At 23.2% G+C, this 24,069-nt stretch overlaps 1 protein-coding gene across 5 annotated transcripts in view; it reads right to left on the bottom strand.

Moving 5' to 3' along the window:
- LOC122857839 overlaps positions 1–24,069 on the bottom strand; it is a 124,553-nt gene that overhangs the window by 54,493 nt on the left and 45,991 nt on the right. For 4 of the 5 annotated variants that reach the window (XM_044160270.1, XM_044160268.1, XM_044160266.1 and 1 more), the window contains exons 3-4: positions 11,363–11,533; positions 8,615–8,759 (exon numbers count right to left, since the gene is read on the bottom strand). The exons of the other annotated variant lie outside the window; for it this stretch is intronic. In XM_044160270.1, the coding sequence (XP_044016205.1) occupies positions 8,615–8,759; positions 11,363–11,533 (316 nt within the window). The remainder of the gene's footprint in view (positions 1–8,614; positions 8,760–11,362; positions 11,534–24,069) is intronic. 5 annotated transcript variants of the gene reach the window in all.

A 24,069-nucleotide genomic window follows, 5' to 3' on the forward strand; every position in this document is an offset into this window, starting at 1 on the left:
AAATCCCTTCTCGAAACATTAGCAAAATGACAAAAAAATATTTGTTGACATCGTCGAAATAAATTCTTCAAAATATCATATATTTTGATGATAAATAAAATATTTGACACGTAAAATTTAATTGAATAAATAAATAAATATCACATAAATGTTTACAGAGAAATAAAAATTTCATTTTTCAACTGTTCTATGAATAGCTGAGCTTAAAAAAATACGCAAATTGTATAATTCAAAATTCATAGAAAAGAAAAAAAAATAAACAATGTAAGCTCATTATTCATTTACCTAGTATATAATATATTTTTTTCATTTACTTGAATTATTCTGACTAGTACAAAGTTGAAAGAGATAATTCCATGATGATAAAATAAGATGATTTAATCCATAACACATCTTAAAAAGTTTTAGTATCATGATACACTTGGAGGGATAGTGAAAGCAGTTTGATCCAAGTGATTATACTGATTATGAAATAATCGATAAACGATAATCATATACATCCTGTAATACTAGCTGCATCAATATATATATTCAGAGAATATTCTTCAATGGATATGTATTTTAACTAATTTTCATAAAGATATCTACGGTGTTATAGTCATCTAGATACTTGATTATAACTTCATATATTCATCTAGTCATTATCATTGGAAAATTTTCACCTGCAACCACCTCATTATTATTAATAAAAATAATAATTATAATATTATTTTCATATTGTATTATTAGACAGTCCAAATTAATTACCTGATTATTAGTTGTATGACACAAAAATTATTTGATTATGTTTTTCAATTATTATTGTAAAAATAAAACAGCATTGTACGAATTTTTTTTTTCTTTTTTTAATAATTAGTTTAAATTAGAAAAAATATGCTTGTAAAATTTTTCAGTCAATTTACAATTTAATTAGCAAAAAGTTTTTTAGTTAAAAAAAAAATCATCTGGTTTTATGAGAAGACAAGTAAGTGGCTGACTACAGAATTACCTATACTACTTGAATTTTTTCGATTGAACTTGTACACTCTCTTGGACTTATCGACAGTGCTTAAAATTTTTTAAATATAATACTATATAAATAAAATAAATTATTAAAACAAAAAATAATTATAAATAAATTATTAAAATTATATTTAATTTAAGGCAAAGAGTAAAAGAGTTTCAGCTGTTTTTTTCTTTTCACAACTCCAGATTTGTCTCAATAATTAATTAATGAACTGATTAAAAAAATAACAAATTTATTATACATTGTATATTTTTAATATTGATTAACAATGATTTAATCAATGAAAATAAATTTGTTGAATTTAAAAAGGTCTAAAAACACTGTTTGAAAAACAAAAATAATTGGAATTTGCTCGAAGAATAAATTTCCAAGTCTATCCTAGCAGTTTTTATGATAATTAAATTTAATTATGATGAAATCGACACTAATGATTTGGAGGTCATTTAAAGTGTAATTGATTTACCATATAGTGGTTTAATAATTATCATTATTTAATTGTTAAATAATATAATCATTAATTATATATGAATATTGTAAGTTGTTTAGTTGAATGATGTTGAGTTAAGCTGAGTACATGCTTGATTTAACGCATAATTACGCACATGTCCATATTTGAAGTACTTGACAAATACCACACATGAGAGATTCTACTTCTATGTTTACTAATCAAATTTAATTTAATTATATATACGTAAAAGACAAGAGAAAGCTCTCATTAATGGTTGATGTAATTATTGATTGATTGTAATAATTTAAAATAATTTTATCTCTCAAATATGTATCTATAAATTTATAAAAAAAATTATAAATAATTGATACCTGATTCACTGAAACTCACTATTTTTAGTTGAATATATCTCAATAAATTGAAGTAATTGTTAAGAATTTAATAGATTAAATTGAACGAATTAAGAAATTAATAAAATTGAATTTTAATCAAAAATTATTTAATTTTAAATTAAACGTTTTATTGGAGATTTTTGTTTTTTTAAATACTTTTTTAAATGAATTTAAAAAAAAAAAAAAACTTTTTTAATTTTTAAAATCAATTATATTTAAGTAGAATTAATTTTTTTTAAATATATAAATAATTAAATATAATTAAAATAATTGGAATAGCTTTGTTTAATTTAAAATGTTTTAAATAAAAAAATTAGATGAAAAGCATTTAAACAAATTCACACAGTGAATGTAAATTTTTAAATATTCAAGATAGCAGATGTTTGGATTTTTCAGTTCATTAATTAATTCTAACAGGAAGTAGGTTAGGCATGTGTTATCTACCGACTTTTTGTGTGTTAATAAAAAAAAAAAAAAATGTATGAAAAACAAAAAAAAAAAAATAATTTACAAAACTCAGTGAAGCGAATGGTTTCAATCCTTCTCTGGTGATTTTAAATTCTTTTCCACTATAACAGGACACAGCAGCACGAAAAAAACAACGCAAAAAAATAAAAAATAAAGAAAGAAAAGAAAAAACAAAATGCTGCATTATGCATATGAAAGAAAATAAATGGGACGAGTCCAGGATTGAAATTTACCCAGGTCCATGTCCGACCATCCTGATGAATATTTTTTTCATTTGGAATATAAATATCAACTGGTCTATGTGTTTTATATTTTTTTTTCCCATTTATATATATTTTTAACTCACATTTTTACAAGGGTGAAAAATAATTCCATCAAAATCTTGAAAAAATACTGTAAAATATTGATAAACTCAACTTGCTAATACCAAAAAAAAAAAAATGTGTATGTTCAAGAGAAGTATTTGAATTTCTAAACAATTTTAACAATTCAAAAATTTAAATTTATATCAAATTTATTGTTAAAAAAAAATGGTGATTTAATGAAAGTTATAAAAGATTTCTTTTATTTTTATTCTACTGACAAACCACATACGAAAACTCAGTGAATTGTAAATTCCAGATGAAAATTTTGGATAAAAGCTGGTTATTGAAACTATGCAAAAGTAATTAAAACAAAAAAAATAGCAGTAACAGTGTGGTGTCGAAACGAAATTTAAAAAAAAATGAAAAGACATTTTATCAAAGTTTACTGACATATATATCTCATCAAGTCACCCTCTTCACATGTCGCTTTTCCATTTCTTATCTTAATTTTTTTTTTATTTCTTACTTTCCATATTTTTTTTTTTCCTGACATTTACAGTTATACCTATGAGCTTGTAATTTTATTTTTCAATTCCATGTACATCAATCAAAAGAAACCAGAAAATAATTTAATTTTTTATTCATAAAATGTCTATAGAATAATTTTTTTCTTGTAAAATATATGAAACAGAATAATGTGACATAATAAAAATTTAAAAAAAAACAGCAATTTCAATTTATTGATTGAGTTGTAGAAAAGCAGGATCATTAAATATCTCATGATATGAAAAGCTCTTACGAATATTTATAATCCTTTTTATCTTTAGTTAAATTATTAAGTATCTGATGAAATTGTAGAATATTAATACTAACTACTTAGCTTGAAAAACAGTTTTATAATCGATTATATAAATATATCTCATTCAAGCTAAAATTATGTGTAAAATTTTTTATCTCACCTACATTGGATACTAAATTATTCATTGCTACAATGTAGGTCATGTTAAAATTTATAAAAACGAAAAATATATCCTTGTCTTTTTTTTTTTAACAGAAAAAAAAATTATTTTCATATAAATAATTTATTGTATTTTACTTATATTTAATGATAGATCAAATGAGACAATTTAATGATGCAGAATATTTATTGTCAAGTGTTGAATTTAATTGTTGAAAATAGTATATATATAGGTTTTTTTTTAACGCTGTTTATACAAATCTAAACCTCGAATACCACAAATGGAGAGGCTTGTTACCACTGTAAATACACAACGTGATGCTTTCTAGTTCCTCGTTAGCTCAATACAATTCACGAGATCGCGTTGCTTCGTCGATTAATAGTCACAATGCAAATGTAAAAGCTCTCGATACCTTGTCTATTTGCATTCATAGCGGTTATCCAAGAGTGGTTCAACTTATTGAGGTGTGAATTTCACATTTAAAATAAATAAATCTACTTTGTTTTTTTTTTTGTTTTGGGAGTTTTATTCTGTTATATAAAATAATATTTCAAAAATTAATGATATTTTAATTTGGAATTATAAATAAAATTTAAATTAATTAAATGATAAGGTTTCGAATATTGTATTTGAGGAATATAGGTCATTTGTTGATCAACAGAATGAAGTATTTTTATTTTTATCACTTAAATTCGAGAAAAAAAAAAGTGTTCAACAAAATTATCAATAAACTTTTGTAGAAAAACATTAATTAATGAATGAATGATTAATAAAAATATAATTTGAAATGAATTATTTATTCATTTTTTGCATAAGAAGTTTTTTATATTTATAAGCTTTTTTCTTCTGGTATTATTTTCATTTTTTTTTTTACTTTGAGAAATATATTTTAAAATGAACAATAATGTCGCAACAAAATAAGCTAAATTTGTACTTTCTTTGCAAAAAATAAAAGATTTAAAATTATTACTTCATAATGTTTCTAAGAAATAAAAAAATAAACATTGGTTGAAAATTAAAATTTCACAAGAGAAGAAATTTTGTAAGTATAAAAAATTCAACCAGTGGAAAAACCGAGTGATTATTAAAAAAAAAAATATTATCATCAAGTAGAATTTATTTTTAAAAATAAAATATATATTTATGAATGAATTTTCTTTTACGAATTCATTTTTTATTTTTTTTATGATCAAAGAAATTATAAATAAACATAAGCATTGATGGAAAATTAAAATTTCACGAGAAAACCTGAGATATAAATTTAGTAAACATAGTAAAAATGATTAAAAAATGCAGAATTAAATAGAAAAAATAATAATAACTATAATTATATGTAAACACAGAGTAAGCTGTTTCAAAATCAGACAAATATTGAAATCCTGATTGAGCACATATATGCACACAAGGAAATATGAAATTTATCTCAAGTAAAATTTAGAAAACACATATTCAAAACAGGAATAATATTTTGAAACAGTATTAATTATAATTTCTAAAATATTAATAAAATATTTTCGATAATATTAAAATTGCAATGCAAAAATTGTGATTGATTTCAAATTTAAATTGGAGCATTACTTATCTAATAATTGAACAATGATATATCATGTTTCTAATGTCATAAGGTAAATCTCACAGGACATTTTACAAAAATAAACTTGTATAAACATCGTTCTATACTTAACAAAATTGTATAAGCGCACATATTACTATTTAACTAACACTAAAGGGTTCTTAAGTGTAACTATGTACTATAAATGTATAATAGGAAGTACAAAAGTTTTATGATTGTACTGACTTTAGTAAATATTTGAATCAACTTGTTACCAAATGCCACGTTGTATGTTTAAACGTATGTTAAACTTATGCTTAATTTGCACTTTATGTTTATTATCAACAAATTTAGTTCCATTAAATTTCCAAAAATATTTTCTATAAGTAAATGTTTCTATTTTTTATATTCAGTCATTAATAATAAATTTAAAAAAAAAAATAAAGCTCATTTTTATAATTTTAATTAGTATATTTATGATTATTTATAATAATATTATTTTTGAAATGTTTAAATATTGGTGAAAAAAAATTGCTAAAGTTTATTTGAAATAACATTTGGAAATTCAAATTCTGTTGATAAATGATAAAAGAAAATCAATAAAATTGTCTCAAATTGATAATGTTGATAAACAAATATCATTAAATTTCCTAAATGACAAAATTCACTAAAGATATATCTTGAAAGGTTAAATATAGAATTGCTTTGGATCCAAGACGTATCTCAGTTTGTCAGAAACTCGTGATCATTGTGTCTGAAGTAGACAATAGTTGGCTATGTGTACATTGAATTGGTTGAAGTGTAAAGGGGTCAGGGAGGAATTGAAACCCAGTGGATTGACCCATGATGTTTGGATTGGAGGGCTGATTGTAACAACTCTATACTACTGATCGGTATTTGTCAATTTCAACAGTTGAGGGTTAGCCACAAATATAACACTAGGTTCTACCAAAGGCCCGGGATAGAATCACAACGCTCCATTAATTTTCCTTCAATATATTTACTCAACACATACCCACTCATATTTCTTTCAAGTTATTTGCGTATCAATATATAACTATTCATTTTTTCCAAACATTAGTTTTTATAATTACCTCAAATTAAGTAAATAAAATTTTGTAAAACTTTTTGACTAATTAACACTTTAGTTATCAAAGAATTTTTGTTAAAAAACAACAAAAAAATTACACAGTAAACAAATATAACTAAAAAACCTCGGAGGCTTTAGAAAATAGTTTAAATTTTTTGAATATAGACAGTGTAAATAAAATGAATTAATTAAAAAAAAAATATTGAATAAATTTATTCATCAAAAAAGTGTCTTAATTCTTTAAACAATTATTTTTCAATCACAAAAATTAATTCAATAAATTTTTTAAATTTTAAAATAAATTGAATATTAATATTAATTTCGCTTAATTATAATTTTATTGATGATTTGAAATAATGATAAAAGAATAATTTTCAACATTTAGCGATTGAGCAAACTGAATTTTCTCATTCATTGTATTTCGAATCATATGTTGACAAATTTGCTAATCACCGGACTATTGTGTCGTCATGTGGACGAGGGTCGTTTGAGAGAAGAGACTATTATATTTCGCCGGATAAGAGAAAGAGGTTAAACAAGAGAATAGCATAAAATATAGGAATGAGAAAATTGTTGTAGAATAAACTAGAAATGAGAGATAGATAGTTGATAGTGTTATACGATAAAATACAGTATATATGTAGAATATGAGAATGACATTTGAATAAAACAGAAGTGGTGAATTTGGACATATCAAGAGAATGATTTTGAAAAAACAATTAGCATGAATTCGTTTTGTGCTGATGGAGTTTTCATATTTCTATTTTCAATTATTTCATCATACGGGAAATTCAAAAGTTATATATTTTCTTTGGAGCAATAATGGACGAATTAAAAAAATATAAAGAGTCATTTTTAATGATTAAATAATAATTAAAAGTATTTGTTCAGAAAAAATTATAATACGTTAATTGATATAATTTATTAAACATTTTTAATTAATGTTATTAATTTAATATTGTAATATTTTTTTAAATATTATTTTCTAATTATGATGCGATAGAATGAAATGAATATTATTCGTGATTAGTACAATCGAAAAGTTAATCATAATAAAAAAATGAAAAAATAAAAACACAGTGAAAAATATAAAAATTTACGAGTCCATCAATCATCATTTGCTTGAAAATAAGCAAAGCGAATAACACAAAATTTCAAATATTTTTTTATCGTAACAAAATGAAAATATAACAAAAAAAAATAAATAAAATACAACTGTCTAAAGTTTACAGAAAAAAAACGATTTCGAAAAGCCAATCTAGGGTCATTAACCAGTATTTTTGCTGTTTCATAAATTTTTTACTATGCAAAATGTGATGAAAAGATTTTTGAATGAGCAAACGTGACCCGATCGAAACGAGTATTTTAACTACGTCAATAATTCAATTTCGATAAATGAAAAAAAAAAAAAACATTTATAATCAAAATTAAATAGAAAAAGAACTTATACATAAAAAAATTGAAATGAAAATTTATTGATTATTAAAAGGCATATGATCTAGACAAAATAAATTTATTCAAATGAATTAAGTCATCTAAAATTTAATAATTCATAATATAAAAAAAAAAAAAATATCATTTTTATATTAAAATTTTATAAATGTCAAACTTTAAAAGTTATTAAAAATTGATCTATTTTTATATTTAGTTTTTCCGTTTGTTTCGTCGATGCTTTTACCGTCAATTGAATAATATATATAAACGAAATTGAAAAATTAAAGAAAATAAAAAAACCCATTTATTTTGTTTTAAAAAAAAAAATTAATAATGTACCAAGTTACATTTAAATGCTCAAAGTAATATGAATTATAAAAAAATATAAAATAAAATTTATCTCAATTTAATATTAGCCTGTATAAATTTTAATAAACCATATAAAAAAAAGAAAAAAAAGAAACAATAATTTTTTAATAGTTTTAACAAAAATATTTTAATATAAAAACAAAATTTTTTAAATAAAAAAAATAAAAATGACAATGCAAAATTTTAATTTCCGTACAAAAATAATAAAAAACTTTCGAAGCATTGACCGTAAGTAAGCCACTATAACTTGAAGCATAGAAATATGCATTTTTTTTTATTTAACATTTACGTATAGCATATATACAATGAATATATATTATCAAACAAAATGAATACATTCAATTCCACTGAGTGAAAGAATAAAATAAAAATGTTAAACTTAAATTTAACAAAAGTATACAATGTGTGTGCAAATCTTGAAATATATTCATAGAGAAAAAAAAAAAAAAGGATAAATTTTATTTAAGTCATAAACCCACCAAGGCAAAACGATAATCTGACTTTTGATATTTCTTTTCAAGATACTCATCCAAAGATATATGATATCACCAAAATAATATTTAAAAAAAAAAAATAAATTTCTAAACTCACCGACTCTCCATTCTGCATTTACCATCACGAGTTTTGCAACTTGACTTAAAATCCTCAAAAAGTTTGAAGCATGGTTTCCCACGTTGGCATACACTCAGTGCATGATTACAAGTCATCAACGCATCAATTGGATATGTATCTTTGTCTGTAAATAATCGAAAAAAAAATATTATAGCTCATTGCTCATGTTCTGTAATTTCTATAGAGGCGCTACTGATGAGACAATCAAGTTCTTTGGTAGTTGCGTGTGAGCGTGTGAGCGCATACACACTACCAAACAGAGTTTACGTCGTACACAAAATACTATACAACGTATGCTTGTGTAGGTAAATGTTTTGAATTTGAAATAAAATATTTTAAATGAAAATTATATTGAATAGAATTTTCCATAGATAATTTTGTATAGAAAATTGAGTTGTTAATTTCACCGCTAGTATTCGTATGTTTTTCCCAAGTGTTAATTATCAACTGAACGTATAGAAACCAGTGTAAATTAAAATTTTATGAGAAGGTTTCTGTTGTCAAAATAATTCCTCAGGCAATGTTCAGCCGTTTTTCTTTCGTACGAAAATTTTACCTGGACTCTGAGGAGTTATTTAGACACCAGAATCCTTCTCTTCATAATCTTAAATTGAAAAATAAAAATAATATAACTAATGGATACGAAAATTATATTAAGGTTCCTTTGGTTTTGTCCAAACGTTTTGGAAAAAAAATTAGAATAAGATAATTGAAATATTTTAAGTATTTTTTAAAATTTATATTACAATAGTTTTTTTTTTTTTCAATTGAACAATTCGCATGATTTCAAGTTGAATTGGAACGATTTAATTAATTAATACGAACCACGATTGTTCAACCAATGAGTGCTCCATATTGCGGATTAAAATACGTGGCGTGCACATATATTGAACCAATGAAAACAAACAAAAGAGATGCTAAATATATCTATACATATATTTTGAAGGGCCAACGCACACAACCACATTGACCTTCTATTATTAATTAAATGCAATTTTAAAACCAGAACCATTATTATTATTGATTGGTGACAAATATAATCAACGACATACTGGTTATAATAAATAAAATTAATATTTCATAAAATTGTCAGTCAAATACAGAAATTTAATTAATTTATTAAATTAAATTATAATAAATACACTTGAAAACAAAAATTCAAAACTCTTGAAAAAGAAAATAAAATTAAATAAAAAATTTAAACTAAAATTTTCAAGCTAAAGGTTAAATGATATTTTAAAATACAAAATAAAGTTTTTTTTTTTTTTGAAAAATTAATTAACATATGACATAAAAATTGATGAAAAATAAATTGAATATTAAAAAGTTGTATGTAAAATTAGTGTAATTGAAACGTTAATTTGATAAAGCATATAGTAAATTTTCCACTCGTATTTAAACCCATGAATTAAATGAGAGATAATTCAACAATTATTTAAATATACAATTTCATAAAAAAATTATATTTTTATAATTTTCTGGACTGAATAAAAAGTATCATTCTTCGAGAGAAAAAAAAAGAGAAAATTTAAAAATAAATATTAATAAATAAAATTAATTAAGTTTACAATTAAATTACATTATTTTATTGATTAATATTTATTTTAGTTGTTGTTAATCTGTGCTTTGAAAACATCAAATATTAAATAATAAATAAAAATTCGGATTATTCTTGTATGTAAATGAGATAAAAGCGGAAGTGATACTGATTGGTTCAACGATTTGATGCATTTGGTATTGATGATATGAAAGGTACTAGGTGATAAAGATAAAAAAAAAAAAGGATAAATGTGTTTAATACTAGTTAGTCTACAAATTCAACGACACAGTATAGTATAGTTGTATTTTGAATAAATCGTATATCTGTATTGAAAAACAGATTAAAGGCTTCAGAGATTTCATGCACATTATTTGTACTGAATTTATCTCTCCCTCTCTCTATTTTTATCTTTATCCTTATTGCACTGAATATTCTATTTCTCTTTAAATTGTGATATTCCACAGATTTTCATCAGTCGACTGATTATATACTCTGTGTTACTTGTAATATACTCGCTTCATGAATCGTAAATTTTATGTATAAAACACATTGAATTTGTTATAATTGTATTAGAATATCGGATTATATTCAGTTCATCAATATTATTGGTATTAATTAAACACATCATCTACTGTTCTTAATCGAATATATTTTTTTATGTTTAAAAATAGTATTCATAGTTTTAAATTATATTAATTTCATGCAAAAATATTTATTAAAAAGAGCTTTAATTTTTTATAAATTATAAAATTCTTTTTGGAAAAATTCAAAGGGACTTGTAAGAGGCTTGATGATTTTATGACTTTAAATTTATTTTATGAGAGAGTCCAAATGACTTTGAGAATTTATTTTAATCTTCAATAGTTTCTAATTAATAATTTTAGAAAATATTATTTTGACTGTTTGACAGATACTCCTTCAAAACTATTTTTTAAATTGCAAATTTTTAAATAATAAATTCATTCTAGAAAAATTTATCGTTGCTAATGGAAATTTGTGTAATAAATTCTGTTTAAAAAATTATATCAATAAGCTTTTAAATTTTTAGAAATTGTTAATAAATAATTTTGAAAGAAAAAGATTTGACTGATGCAGAAATACATCTTCTAGAAACTCTTAAATTTGTAAATTTGAAATGATAAATTCTGTTTGAAAAAAAAAAGATTTAATTTGTTTTTTTTGCTTACCTTTTTTCATGACGTATATACAAGGATGATCAAATAGAAAATTTTGAAAACTATTGCATTCTGGATCCATGTGAGGCTCCTTGCAAAGACATGTTGGTCGAAAAAATGAAAATGCTTGCAGTGTTTTTAATGCTGCTTGACATTTTGCTACAGTCACTGTTGAACATGCCACTGTAAAATAAAAATAATATATCCAAATGAAATTATCATATAATTATATAACTCTCATAATATTAAATTTATTCATTTATATTCTATAAATTATTCTAAAAATAAATACTAAAAATTAATTTTATATTTCATTCAATTGTTAATATTCAAATGTCTCACTTAAATTTATCTAACAAATTTTATATCCTTTTGTTTTATTATACCTTTATTCTATAGATGAAAAACTTTTCATTTTGAAGGAAAATTGAAAGTTCATTCTATCTCAAGTTAAACATTAACTGCAATAAAATTTTCGGTAAAAATTTCATTTCTCTATTTATTTTATATTTTAATGAATCAATTATCATTATTAATTTTTACATTTAAATAATAATTGTTTAAATTATTACAAAATAATAATTACACAAAAGTTTTTAAAATTTAACTTATTTTTACTTAATAAAATTAATTTTAAAAAAAGGGTTTTTTTTTTTTCTTTCAATGTTGATTAGCAAGATGTATCCATTGTCTCTGTGAGTATTGTTATGCTTGATGAGTTTCGGTTTGATGAATGATTGAAAAAAAATCACAGCAAGGAAAAACGCGATTTCAGCAGTATGAAAAAAAAAATATTGTTACTCATCGCACGCACGTTCAATCACATGTCGACATATACATAAATATACATGTATTTCTATTGAAATGTTTCCGCATATAAACACACAATCGAATATTGGATGAATCCCTGGTTGACCTCAAGCGAAAAATCCAGAGTTAACAATTGAATTGGTTTCTTTCCAACTTGAAAATGAAATTCAATCACGAAACAGAAATATATAAACAAGCATAAATAAAAAAAAAACATATTACCATTTCTTTGAAGAAAAAAAAGAACATTAAAAATAAAAAAAAACATTTAAAAATTGAAATAGTAAAAGTCAACATTAAAAATTAATAAACAATATAACTTTTAGGGTATTTTTTTTTATTTTTAATTTTGCAGATAAAATGATAATATCAATAGCGTGACTGGATTTTTTATAAACGTCATTTTTTAACTAATAAATATCTTGGAATTTTTTAAATTTAACGACGTTTCATGTTGCTAAAAAAATCAAACAATTTAATTTTTTTTTTTATAATATTTTTATTATTTATATATTTATTTTCAATTTTAATTGAATGTCATGTTTAATAAAGTTTTTTTTTTTTTTTTTTTTATCAAGCGGATTAATAGACATACATTTTTTTTTTTTTCTATCAATTGATTTTATATTTGATTGTTTTTTTTAATTACAACCATGTAAAATTATTTTTAATGATCAATTTGTGTTTATAAAATAAAAAAAAAAAACTGCAGTAAAATAATCCCTAGTCAAACTTAATTACAAAAAATACTAAAAAGTATAAATATTAAATTTAAAAATAATTGAGTACAAACAAAAAAAGGAGAAATTATATAAGTAATTTAAAAATTTTTGAAATACATATGAGTATATCAAATAAAAATATAAATATTATTCATAATGTAGAAAAGACAATATGAAAAATATGTTGAATAATAAAAACGTAAAATACATACGAATTGTTGTGATAAAATATTTGAAAGAGCAAGTAAGAAAAATGAGTAGAGATGTACTTGTCATTGAGGCATGACGTTGTAAAAAAAAAAGCACAGAAAAAAAAAAAAAAAAAAACCGAAATATAAATCAGAAGACGAAAAAGAATAAGGAGAAAAAAAGAAAAAAAGCTCAGGTCGATTTCATGGATCAAACACGAGCACGATCCGTACGAAATTGGATCCAACATGTATAGAGTTCACGGGGCTTTATGAAATTAAAATATGCTGTGACTCTCACACACACATACACCTCCCCCCCCTCATACACACACATATATATTTATTTAGCAAATGTATGTGTATTATGTATAAATATCGCACGTGAACAAGAATTGAAAATGTTAGGCAAGGGAACTGTAAAGCATAGTATACTCGCTTTTATCATTTTTTTTTTATTTTTATATTTTTTTATTCAGCAACGACTAACCCACCCACCCTCAACGACATCTGGCCTCGTTACTTATATCTCGACATGACTATCGCAAAACTCGTTATTATATTTTCAAAAAAAAATATCGAACTGCTTATTATTTTTTTTGAATTATTTTATTTATTTATATTAATAATTATTGTTTACTGGGTTTTTATCTCATTTAAATATCAATTTTTTGATGTAAATTATTAAAATTTTTTGAATTATTCTATTGTTGATAATTAATATTGTCTTTATTCTTTTGTTTTTTAAATTATCATTGAATTTTTTTCAATGAAATTTATCATTTAAAAATCAGTAGTTTTTTTTTTAAACATTGTTGATCTTATTTTTTTTTTTTATTTACTTTTCTGTCTCATAAAACTTTATTTTTCAAAGTTTAGTATTTCTTTTCTCTTTTCAACTAATCTCTTGGATCTTCTTTGCTCAGCTCTATAAATCGTTGTAGAATCCATTGAACTGTAAGAAAACTCACCAATGTAAATCCCGACTTTTTTTTTTTTCTACAACTTGCTAGGTTTTTCCTTTTTTTTAAAAAAAACTTTTTTATTTTTTTGACTATTCTGAGATCTGTGATGAGAAGAAGGAATATTCTTGGATGCATTTATCGATTGAAAGGCAGTTTTGAAATTATTTTTTTGTTGATAGACTTAAATAATTATGGCTAAATAACTTTTTGAAGGAAAAATTTTCTCGAGTCTGAACAAATTTTACAGATCAAATGAGAAAACAATAAGATCGTTATCTTGTCATTTCTTTGTGGATGAAGTTTGAAAATGAATTCGACAAGGTACTAATTATTCGAAACAGCATGGTTAAAAATAATTCTACCAGAAATTTAGTCTTCGTTAAGATAGAAGTTTTGTTCTCCAGAAGCAATCATTATAATAGATAACTGAAGAATAAAAAAAACTACCTAACGCACCAAAAAAACAGAAAAATAAAAATATTTTATCGAGAAATTCAAGTTGACAGGAATAGTGAGATACACGTGACTCAACAGTGCAAGTTGGTCTTTAAAAATACTCGAAAAAAAAAAAAAGGATAAAACATGGCTATACGAAAATAACAGTTACAATTTAACGTGAATAAAACCATAAACCGAAAGCATATATGCAGTAAAAGTTGGGAATCATTGTGTGAGAAGACATAACCACTGTAGAATTATATGTGAATATGTTGATGGTATTTTGAAACAATCGTAGGACAAATCATCTAACCACATCTCATGTTGAATTTTCTCATATAATAAATGTACATATATGGTTGTTTGATATGAACAGACTAACCTTCTACTGATAACACATACAATGCACCATTCATAAACAGAAACATTTGTGGACGAGGGATCTAACCATCAACAAGACATCTTGACAGGATCTTCCATCAAAACTTTTATTAAAGATTTAAATTAAATTTCATACTATTAAATAAAAAAAAATAAAAAGTTAATTGATATTATAAATGATCGATTAAACTATCACAATAAAAAATAATAAAATAATTATTTTTATATTTTTTTTCTTTCATTTATTGTGTATATAAAAAAAATAAAAATAAAAATAAAAATTTTATTTCTTTGACGTTGTACAGAGAGTACTGTTTAACATTCAAAAAAAAAATTTTTTTAAATAATTGCACATGTGGCACTGTAATGCCACATAGATAATCCAGAAAAAAAATACGCCTGACTATGTATTTACTTGTTCTACTTGAATTCCGTTTGACACCTATACAACAATTATAAAAATAAAAAAAAATAAAAAAACGTTTATCAATAACAAAAAAAAAAAAAAAGAGTAGCAAATAAATAAATAAAAAATTGATGAGAATTAAAAATGGCAAACACTGTTGAACGATCATGCATTGTGGTTTGTTTTTGTGGCTTACCATGATGCATGCTCATGGAAAGTCATTGAAATAGACGAAACTAAATATCCTGTACAATCAGTGGTTTTAAAATGAATGGGTTAAACGTTAAACAAACAAATACAAACTAAATATAGCATCGATTTTCATTGGACCCAATAAATATTCATACATATATATCACAAAATACGTACACATTGTTTTTATCAAAATTCATTGAAATAATGTGAATGTATTATTATCGTCATCATTCAGATAGTATGAAGTGTATAAATTTTTTTTATTTGTTTTTGTTAAATTGTTTGTGAAATAACCATTATAATGATAACAATTGTTTTGAAATGATTTTGAGTATAACTTGTGATTAGGTATCTGGAAAATTATCATCCTGAGACACTTAATCGTTTGGCGTCTCTACTTTTGCCGAAGCTTTTTGTGTGCATATATATTTTGATTTTGGATATAACTGAAACATCGCATGGATTGTCTCTGTAGTTGATAGTTTGGAGAGGATTCCCCAGTCAGCGAACGTGGCCAAATGAAACTGACGGGACAAATTCTGGATCGAACATTAAACTCCGTGTGGACTAAAACTATTGTCGAACTTTATTGTTTTGAAATGTACATTTATCTATAACTTGTTACTTAATTATTGTTTAAAGACAAGCCATATCAACGGACATTTGAATAAATGAAAATTATTTTCGACTCGGTTGCTAGCAACTTGTCAAACTTTACAAGTAACCAACTTTACCAACTTTTTATTTATAAATTTATTTGTTTGTTTATTTAACTTTTTATTAATAAATTAAATCCATTATTTTTATTTTCATATCTAAGTTGATTTTGAAAGATTTTAATTTATTTAACGAATTGGTTTATTTTTGTTTTTCAGATTAAATAACTAATGAAAAGTTAGTGCAGCTTTTTTTATAAATAATTATTGGAAAGTTTTTGATGCAATAGTTTTGAAAATTCTTTAATTATTTAAATTGGAAGCAACTATTGATTGATGAAAATTCAATTTGAATAAAATATATTATTGTAAAAATACTGACTAACTATATTTTTAGTTAAAATTTTTTAAAAAATCAATATCTAAAAAAGATAAACCATTGTTTCACATGAAATCTTTAAATAACAATAGCGTTAAATATTATTAACAAGTTGAAAATTAATTAAAGTTGATTAAATAAATTCATAAAATAAATATTTATAATTTTTCTTTTTTATACCACCTCATTTTTTTTTTATTTATATTTTTTATTTCACACCTTTTGTTTATTAAAAAGGGAAAAAATGAGTTGCTAAATCATGCATTCTGATATTCACACAATTCTTAATTTTTTATATTTAAAATATTTACTCTGATATAAAATATTTCCACGATAAAATCAAGTAATTTTGCTTATTAGAAAACTTTTTGTGTAGATAAAATTTTAGTCAGCCATGTTAACATCAACAAGGACAATATCCAACAAGACCATAATGTTTGTATACTCTAGAAAAACATTTTTCAGTTGATGCACTTAAAGGTAAATGTCCTTAGACACACAGTGTGTATAGTAGTTGTTGTATTCTTGAAAACATCAGGTCTTGCAACAAGACGATCACTTTAATGGTACCACCCAACAGAAGTGTCGCGCATCCTCGGAAATTGCCGACCGATAAGAGAGTCGTTTGGACAAAATGACAAAATTATTTTTTCATTTCTTTTTGTCATGTGACATTTACAAAGCGACAGTATAAAAAAAAATAAAATAAAATTACAAAATAAACGAAAGAAGAGAAAAATGGAATACAAGCTTTCAAGTTCTATTGCACTGCTTCAATGGAAAGTAAAAGAAAGATATGAAATAAAATCTTAAAATCGCAGATGCCATGGATTGTGCACAGCAGTTGTGCAATCTACCAACTACCCTATTTTTCAACACTCCTATTTCCTCTTTTTTTTTTCTTCTGTAATCACCATGAATTTTTTTTTATCCCATTTATTGTAACTCTACATTCAAACAGTTGCTCTTTCGCAACGCGTATTATACACGAAAAATCTTGTGACCCGGAAAGAATAAAAAAATAAAAAAAATAAAACTTTCAACCAATCGTTTTCATCACGTGCGCGTGTGGATAACATATCCCGAGGGGTAACACACTAACCCAAACACGTTTCAAATAAAATGAAAAAAAAAAAAAAACTTTCGCGAAAAAAAAATATACCGCAACATCACAATGAATAAAACGTAAAAAAAATATAGTCGTGAGATCAGAGCATGAATACAATAAAAAAAAAATAATTTTTATTTATGAAAATTTCAGCATATTTTGAAATGTTGAAATTTCGTATTTCGATAGCCATGACAAATGGAATAGCATAATAAATAAACAGTGAAGAAATCGAAAACAAGATATGAAAGAAAAAAAAAAAAAAAAGATAAACAAAAATAGAAACGATATAAATAAAATAGGTAAAAAAAAGGGAATATATGTATACACATACGAAAAAGAGAGTGGCAAATAATTTTCTCGTTTTTCATCTCATCTTGCTCGTTCATGGTAAAGTGCTGAGGATGCTAGTGCTAGAGGCGTTATTCATTTACTGCCATAGCACACGAGCTATATTGCATGAATGAACAACAAAGATAGAATGAATAAAGACACCCTTGTATAAACCAAGGATAAAGAAAAAATAAAATATAAATAAAAAATAAATAAAAATAAAATTAAAATATAAAAAAAAAAAAAAACACCTGATGTATACTATTGTGGGTCGTTTTTATTTATTTTATTTTTTCATTTTTTTTTTGTCGTAAAGCATTGTGATGCGAAGAGGCTTTGCCGCAACAACAATATCCACATTGTATATAACAACGCTTGCAGAACAATAGTGCTATGTATTTTCCACTCTTATCGGTTTTTTATATTTTTTTTTCGTTATATTTATAAAAGACTTTCGTCATTCAAAAAATAACAAATTTAATTATTTAAAAAATAAATATTAGGGTAAATATATATTTTTAATTAAGTCTTAATTTTTTTTTTTATATAAATTTGAATAAAAATTAATTAATATAATTTTTTAATAATTGATAAATCTATAAATTTTAATTAATTTAATAATCTGATATAATACAAAGTTTTAAGCAAAATATCAATAGTTAATTTAAACTTTGATTACAATTGATTCATTGTATATGAATAAGTTTTATTGAAAATATTCAAGTTTTCATTTTATCGTATGTATATAACTGGTTTCTACTTTATTCTCATTATTATTTTGATATTTAAACCCTTCATTCTGTATGAATTTAACTCGTATACAGTGAAGTGCACTTGGAAAACTATCTTTTACCAATAACATACAGTGGTGCATTAGAAATGTATACATTTAATTTTCAATTGTAATGTGAAACTTCATCAGCTTGTTTGTAGATATTTTTTATTATTAAAAATGACTACTCAACAATTTAATCTTTATCTAATTATCAACACTGTCAATATAATAATTTTACCAATGTATTTAGGTTAAAATTATTCAAATTATCAATACAATTATTTAAATAATAATTATTATTATTTTCATCCAACTAAATTGTAATAATAAAAATTATTATTACTATACTTAAATTTCTGACAAGTAGATTTAAAAAATTTCACTTTAAAATTATAAACAAAAGCGAAATTAAATTATTATTAATTTATTTATTTTTTTGTTGTATATTTATTTATATATTTTATTAATTTATCTTTATGTTTTTTTAAGGTGATAATAAATGTAATAAATAAATTGATAAAAAACTATTATTATTTAAAAATGCTCAAGATTTTAATCAAAGATTTACAACTCAACTGTTGGTCAACACCAACTTTGCATAGTTATCTATTTTATTTGTTTTCTATTTTTTTTTTTTGTGTAATATATAAATCTTGAAAAGTTTTAGCTCTTTATCGAAAGTGAGAAAAGTTATACGATTGTTTTTGTTGTGTAGTTTAAAGCAAGCCAGCTCGTAGAAAATAAAATAACATATATATTTTATTTATTTTTTTATTTATCAAGTTTTCAAAATTTATTTTCCAAAATCAGTTGTATATATTTTGTAAACTAAATTAATGAATATATGAATTTGTTTTCTATTTTTATTTTTTAAACTTTTTTTTATTTCAAGCAGTGGGAGAGCAGAGCAATGAAATATTTAAGTATTGGAATTTTTTTTTTTTTTAAATTCAGACTTTTTACCTCTCACTGAAAGAGAGAAATAATTTTCAAGTGAAATTTTAGGTGAAACAATCCAACGGGCTGACTGTTCTTAACCAATTCCTTCCGACTTTTTTACTTTTTTATAATATGAATTATTTTTTATTTTACACATGGTAAGTTTCTTTTTTTTTTTTTCTTTGCCATGCACCAAGTGTAGTTCGTGCCACCACAAGGTCCTGCTGTTTAATGGAATTCACGAAAAAAAAAAAATAATAATAAAATAACATTCGAGCAAGGGGTAAAAATTCTTTTGAGTTTCTAAAATTGAAATTTTCAAACACCCTTACTATAACTATGTCTATTTCCATGTAAGCAGTAAAAAAAAAATATATAAATTTTTTTTTCATCGTTCTGCAACACTCGTGTTTTACGTTTTGATTTATTCATGAATTTTTTTTTTATTCGCACAGTAAAATTGACAAAAGCTATACAAAATACAAAAATAAATAAATAAAAAGAAAAAAAAAAAGTTTAGGTAAATATTTTTTGAAGAAAAAACTTTTTTATGTAGCACATATAGTAAATTTTTTTTCGTTACTAGTTTGACAAGGTTTAACATTTGATTGGTCATTGTTTTATAACAATAATAAACAATCGGTAACATATACGAGCTCTTGATAGACCGCGCGACACCTCAGATGTTTATTGTTATTATTGTTATAAAAAAATGCATCAGTAGAAACCCACAAAAAATATATTTTACTTCTTCAAGATGTCTTCTATTTAATGGATATTTCAGAAATACTGTGCAACGAATATTTATTGTAAAAAAAATTGTTTAAACTTTTAAAAAATTTTAACTTCATAATTTTCCACTGGTCTTTTTATTTTCAATATTTTTTTTTACAATAAATATTTGTTGCACAGTATTTCTAAAATATCCATTAAATAAAGGACATTTTGAAGAAGTAAAATATATTATGATAATAAAAATGGTTATTTCGTTGAATTTTAAAAGCATTAAATCTCTGTACACGGATTATAAATGCGATCATCAAATAATAATAAATGATAATTAATTAAAGTATCGTGAAAATCCTCTCTACGAGTCAGAGTAAGGTTAGCCTTACAATTTTACTCGTCCACAAAGACCCCAAAAAGTTTATAGGAAATACGTAACATATACCCGGTGATTCATAAATCCAAATAAACGTACAAAACCTTGCTCACATCTCTATCAAAAACTTTGTCTGTCCGATCCTTTGGATCTTTCGTAATATAACATTCTCTATCCAATTCACCAACGCCACTTTCACTTCGATGAATCCAAAGTTTCTTGAAATCTTTGTATACACACAAGTTATATCATGATGGATAGTTTCCATCTAACCATCATTTCGCTATTTGTTTTTTTTTTTTTTTTATTTTCATAAAAGTTTATTTTCATTCTATCTTTAGCAAATAAAATGTACAAACAATTTCTTGACATTTTTTTTTTTTTTCTTTCAATTTTATGTCTCTTAATGCATCAAAAAAACTTTTTTTTTTTAATAAGCTCTTTTTGAAATAAATAATTAATATTTACTAAAGAAGTAATCAGCTTTTGATGATGTTTATGAAGAAAATAAACTTGATGGAAAATTTTAAAAAATACTTCAACTAGAATTAAAGATTATAGAAATGTTTTTTTATCTTTTTTTTTGGTTTAAAAAATATTGTTTTTTTCTATGTTATAGTCTATTGTGTTTATTCTTCTTTTTGTTTTGTAACAATGATTTATCATTGACTGGAAATGTCGACATGGGCTTTGAGTATTTCAATAGAACAATGACAAAAAATATCATACATGAATGAGCACGTACATGTGAAAACATGAATAAATATAGGCAAGCATTATTTTTTTAATCGCTCTGCAGAGCTATAATTATTATGAAAATTACAATTAATTAAAAAACAGTTAAGGATAATTGGACAGTAAAATATTGGCCAGAAATTAGCAGCTTTAAAACTTCGCTCTCTCTCTCTTTAACATAAATGATAAACTTTAAAAACTTTTCTTTAATATAAAAGTAAAAGAAAAAACTTCATATAAATTATATTTTAATTTGATGAAAAATAAATTTAATTAATAATTTATTATATTTTACATTTATTTTATTTAAATTGTTTTTAAAAAATTTTAAATACTGTAAAAAGTGTGAGGGAGTGGAAAAAATACAAGTAGAATGAGCCAATATATAGTCAGACACGTGCTTTTTGAGTTGTACTACTAAGATGCAACAATTAATAGAAAAATGTCAATTCATTTAAAATTACAACCAATTTAAAATAACTTTTAGATGAACTCGTAAAATATCATTCCAAAAATAGCACAAGTTGTTGTCTCTGTTTACTAGAAGAGTAAAAAAAAAACATTTTTTTTTTGTTTTTTTTTTTTTCATTTTTAATTATGATTGATAAAGAATTGATTATAAATTGATGGTTGTATTTTTGTCAACAGCTGCAATAGTTTGTAGTGAACTTTTAAAATTTTATTATAAAAAAATATTTTATACAAATAGAACCAGACGATTGCCTAATGAGTTTCACAATTTGTTATTTATCATGCCCGCATTTCATCTTTGTTTGTGTTTAATTTAATATTTTTTTTTTTATCTCTTGTCTGATGGTTTTTTTGAATTTACCATTAATTATGCACAAACTCATTGCAGACAGAAATTAAATTTTTTATTTTTTATATTTTTATAAAATCCAAGGTTTATCAATATTTATGAAAGACGTTATTACTCGACTTAGAGTTGAAAATCTTGCGAATGTCTTTTTGGGATTTAAAGTTGAAATTGGCAAAGAGAAACTAAACCAAAAGTATCATATATATAATATTACTGTTTGCTGTTTGGATTATAGATAATATTTCATGTTTTCAGAAACTTCAATAGTTACATATACAAATGACTAAAAATAAAATTTTTTATTTTAAACTCAAAGTATTTTATTTAAAAGAGAAATTGCAAAGCAGGAATAATTATTTAAATTAAATATGAAAAAATATAAAATTTTTTATTTTTAAATTTCAAATACGATATGATAAAAATTAATTTGAAAAAAATAAAATTTTAATATCCTTCAGTGTCCAAATAAAACAATTGAATAAAAATCGTAATTTTTTTTTTATTAAAATTTTTAAATTTCCTCAAATAAAAAATATATTCTAAAAAAAAAATGTGCAATCAATTTTTTCCATTAAATTCGAAATATAAGTTAGAACTTTTTCCATATAAAGCACAAAAAATAAATAACTAAATTATAATTTAAAAAAAAAAAAAAGAATTATTAATGTGTGAAAAGAATGAAAATTTATAAAGAAAAAACAAAATAAATATAAAAAAACATGTAATAAAAATAAATAACAAAATAGCTCATGATATATTTAAAACAGCAGGAAAACGCGAATTACGAGAGACGCGTACAATCGATTGCCATTGGCAATAAGTTCAACGAGCCGAATCGTATATGCCCTAGAAAGAGACAAAATAATTTGAGAAAACAGCATAGAGCAAACTGTGTGCATTTCAAAATAGTTGCTTCCAGTTGACCTGCATTACTAAAAATAAAAAATAAAAATTCAGGCCATTTTCAATGCTTTCAAAATAAACCGAAATAGAGTGAGAAAGAAATAAAGTGAGACAGAATTATCAATGTGTGTATATATAAAGGTCGAGTTCTTCGGAAATGAGCCGGAAATTTAGAAATCGATATTTGAACTCGTTCAGTTGGATGGATCGTATTGAATAGAAATAATAATGACGATGAATAAAAAAAAAAAAAAATACTAATCGATATTCACGTATATCCCTAATGCAAATTCAACGATAGTAAAAAAAAAAAATTAAAATATCGGATATTACCATTGAGGATTACAAAACATACGATAATAGTGTGAAAATTCACAGTATTAATAAATAATCTTTTTGATTAACTGATACTAAATAAAAGTGTTTAAAAAAAAAATTTTTTTCTCTTTATCAATATTTTATTTACAAGGTTTATTAAATTTTTTATCAGATATTTTATTTTGTCATTTTAATGGGTCAATTTTGTTTAGAAAAAAATAGAAAAAAAATAGGTTTTTTAAATAACTATTTAGACTTGTATTTTATTTTTTATTTTATTCTTTAAACAATCAAGAATACTCGGTAACTTTATCACTTTGACGGTTAAAAAATAAAAATAATATTTATAATGTTTTGTGAAAATTCATAGCAATGTTTAGACATAAAAATAATACATAACTTGAATGCAACGTCGATTTCCCCGAAGCGTTGTGAACTTTTGTCTAACTTTATTTATTAATTTATCTCGATGAGCAACTCTGTCAGAGACTTTACCACTACGTTATCTTTTTTTTTTTTTTGACTGACTCTTCTTGTTCTTTATCT

This window comes from Aphidius gifuensis, linkage group LG5 (genome assembly GCF_014905175.1).
Source record: "Aphidius gifuensis isolate YNYX2018 linkage group LG5, ASM1490517v1, whole genome shotgun sequence".
Taxonomy (NCBI): Eukaryota; Metazoa; Arthropoda; class Insecta; order Hymenoptera; family Braconidae; genus Aphidius; species Aphidius gifuensis.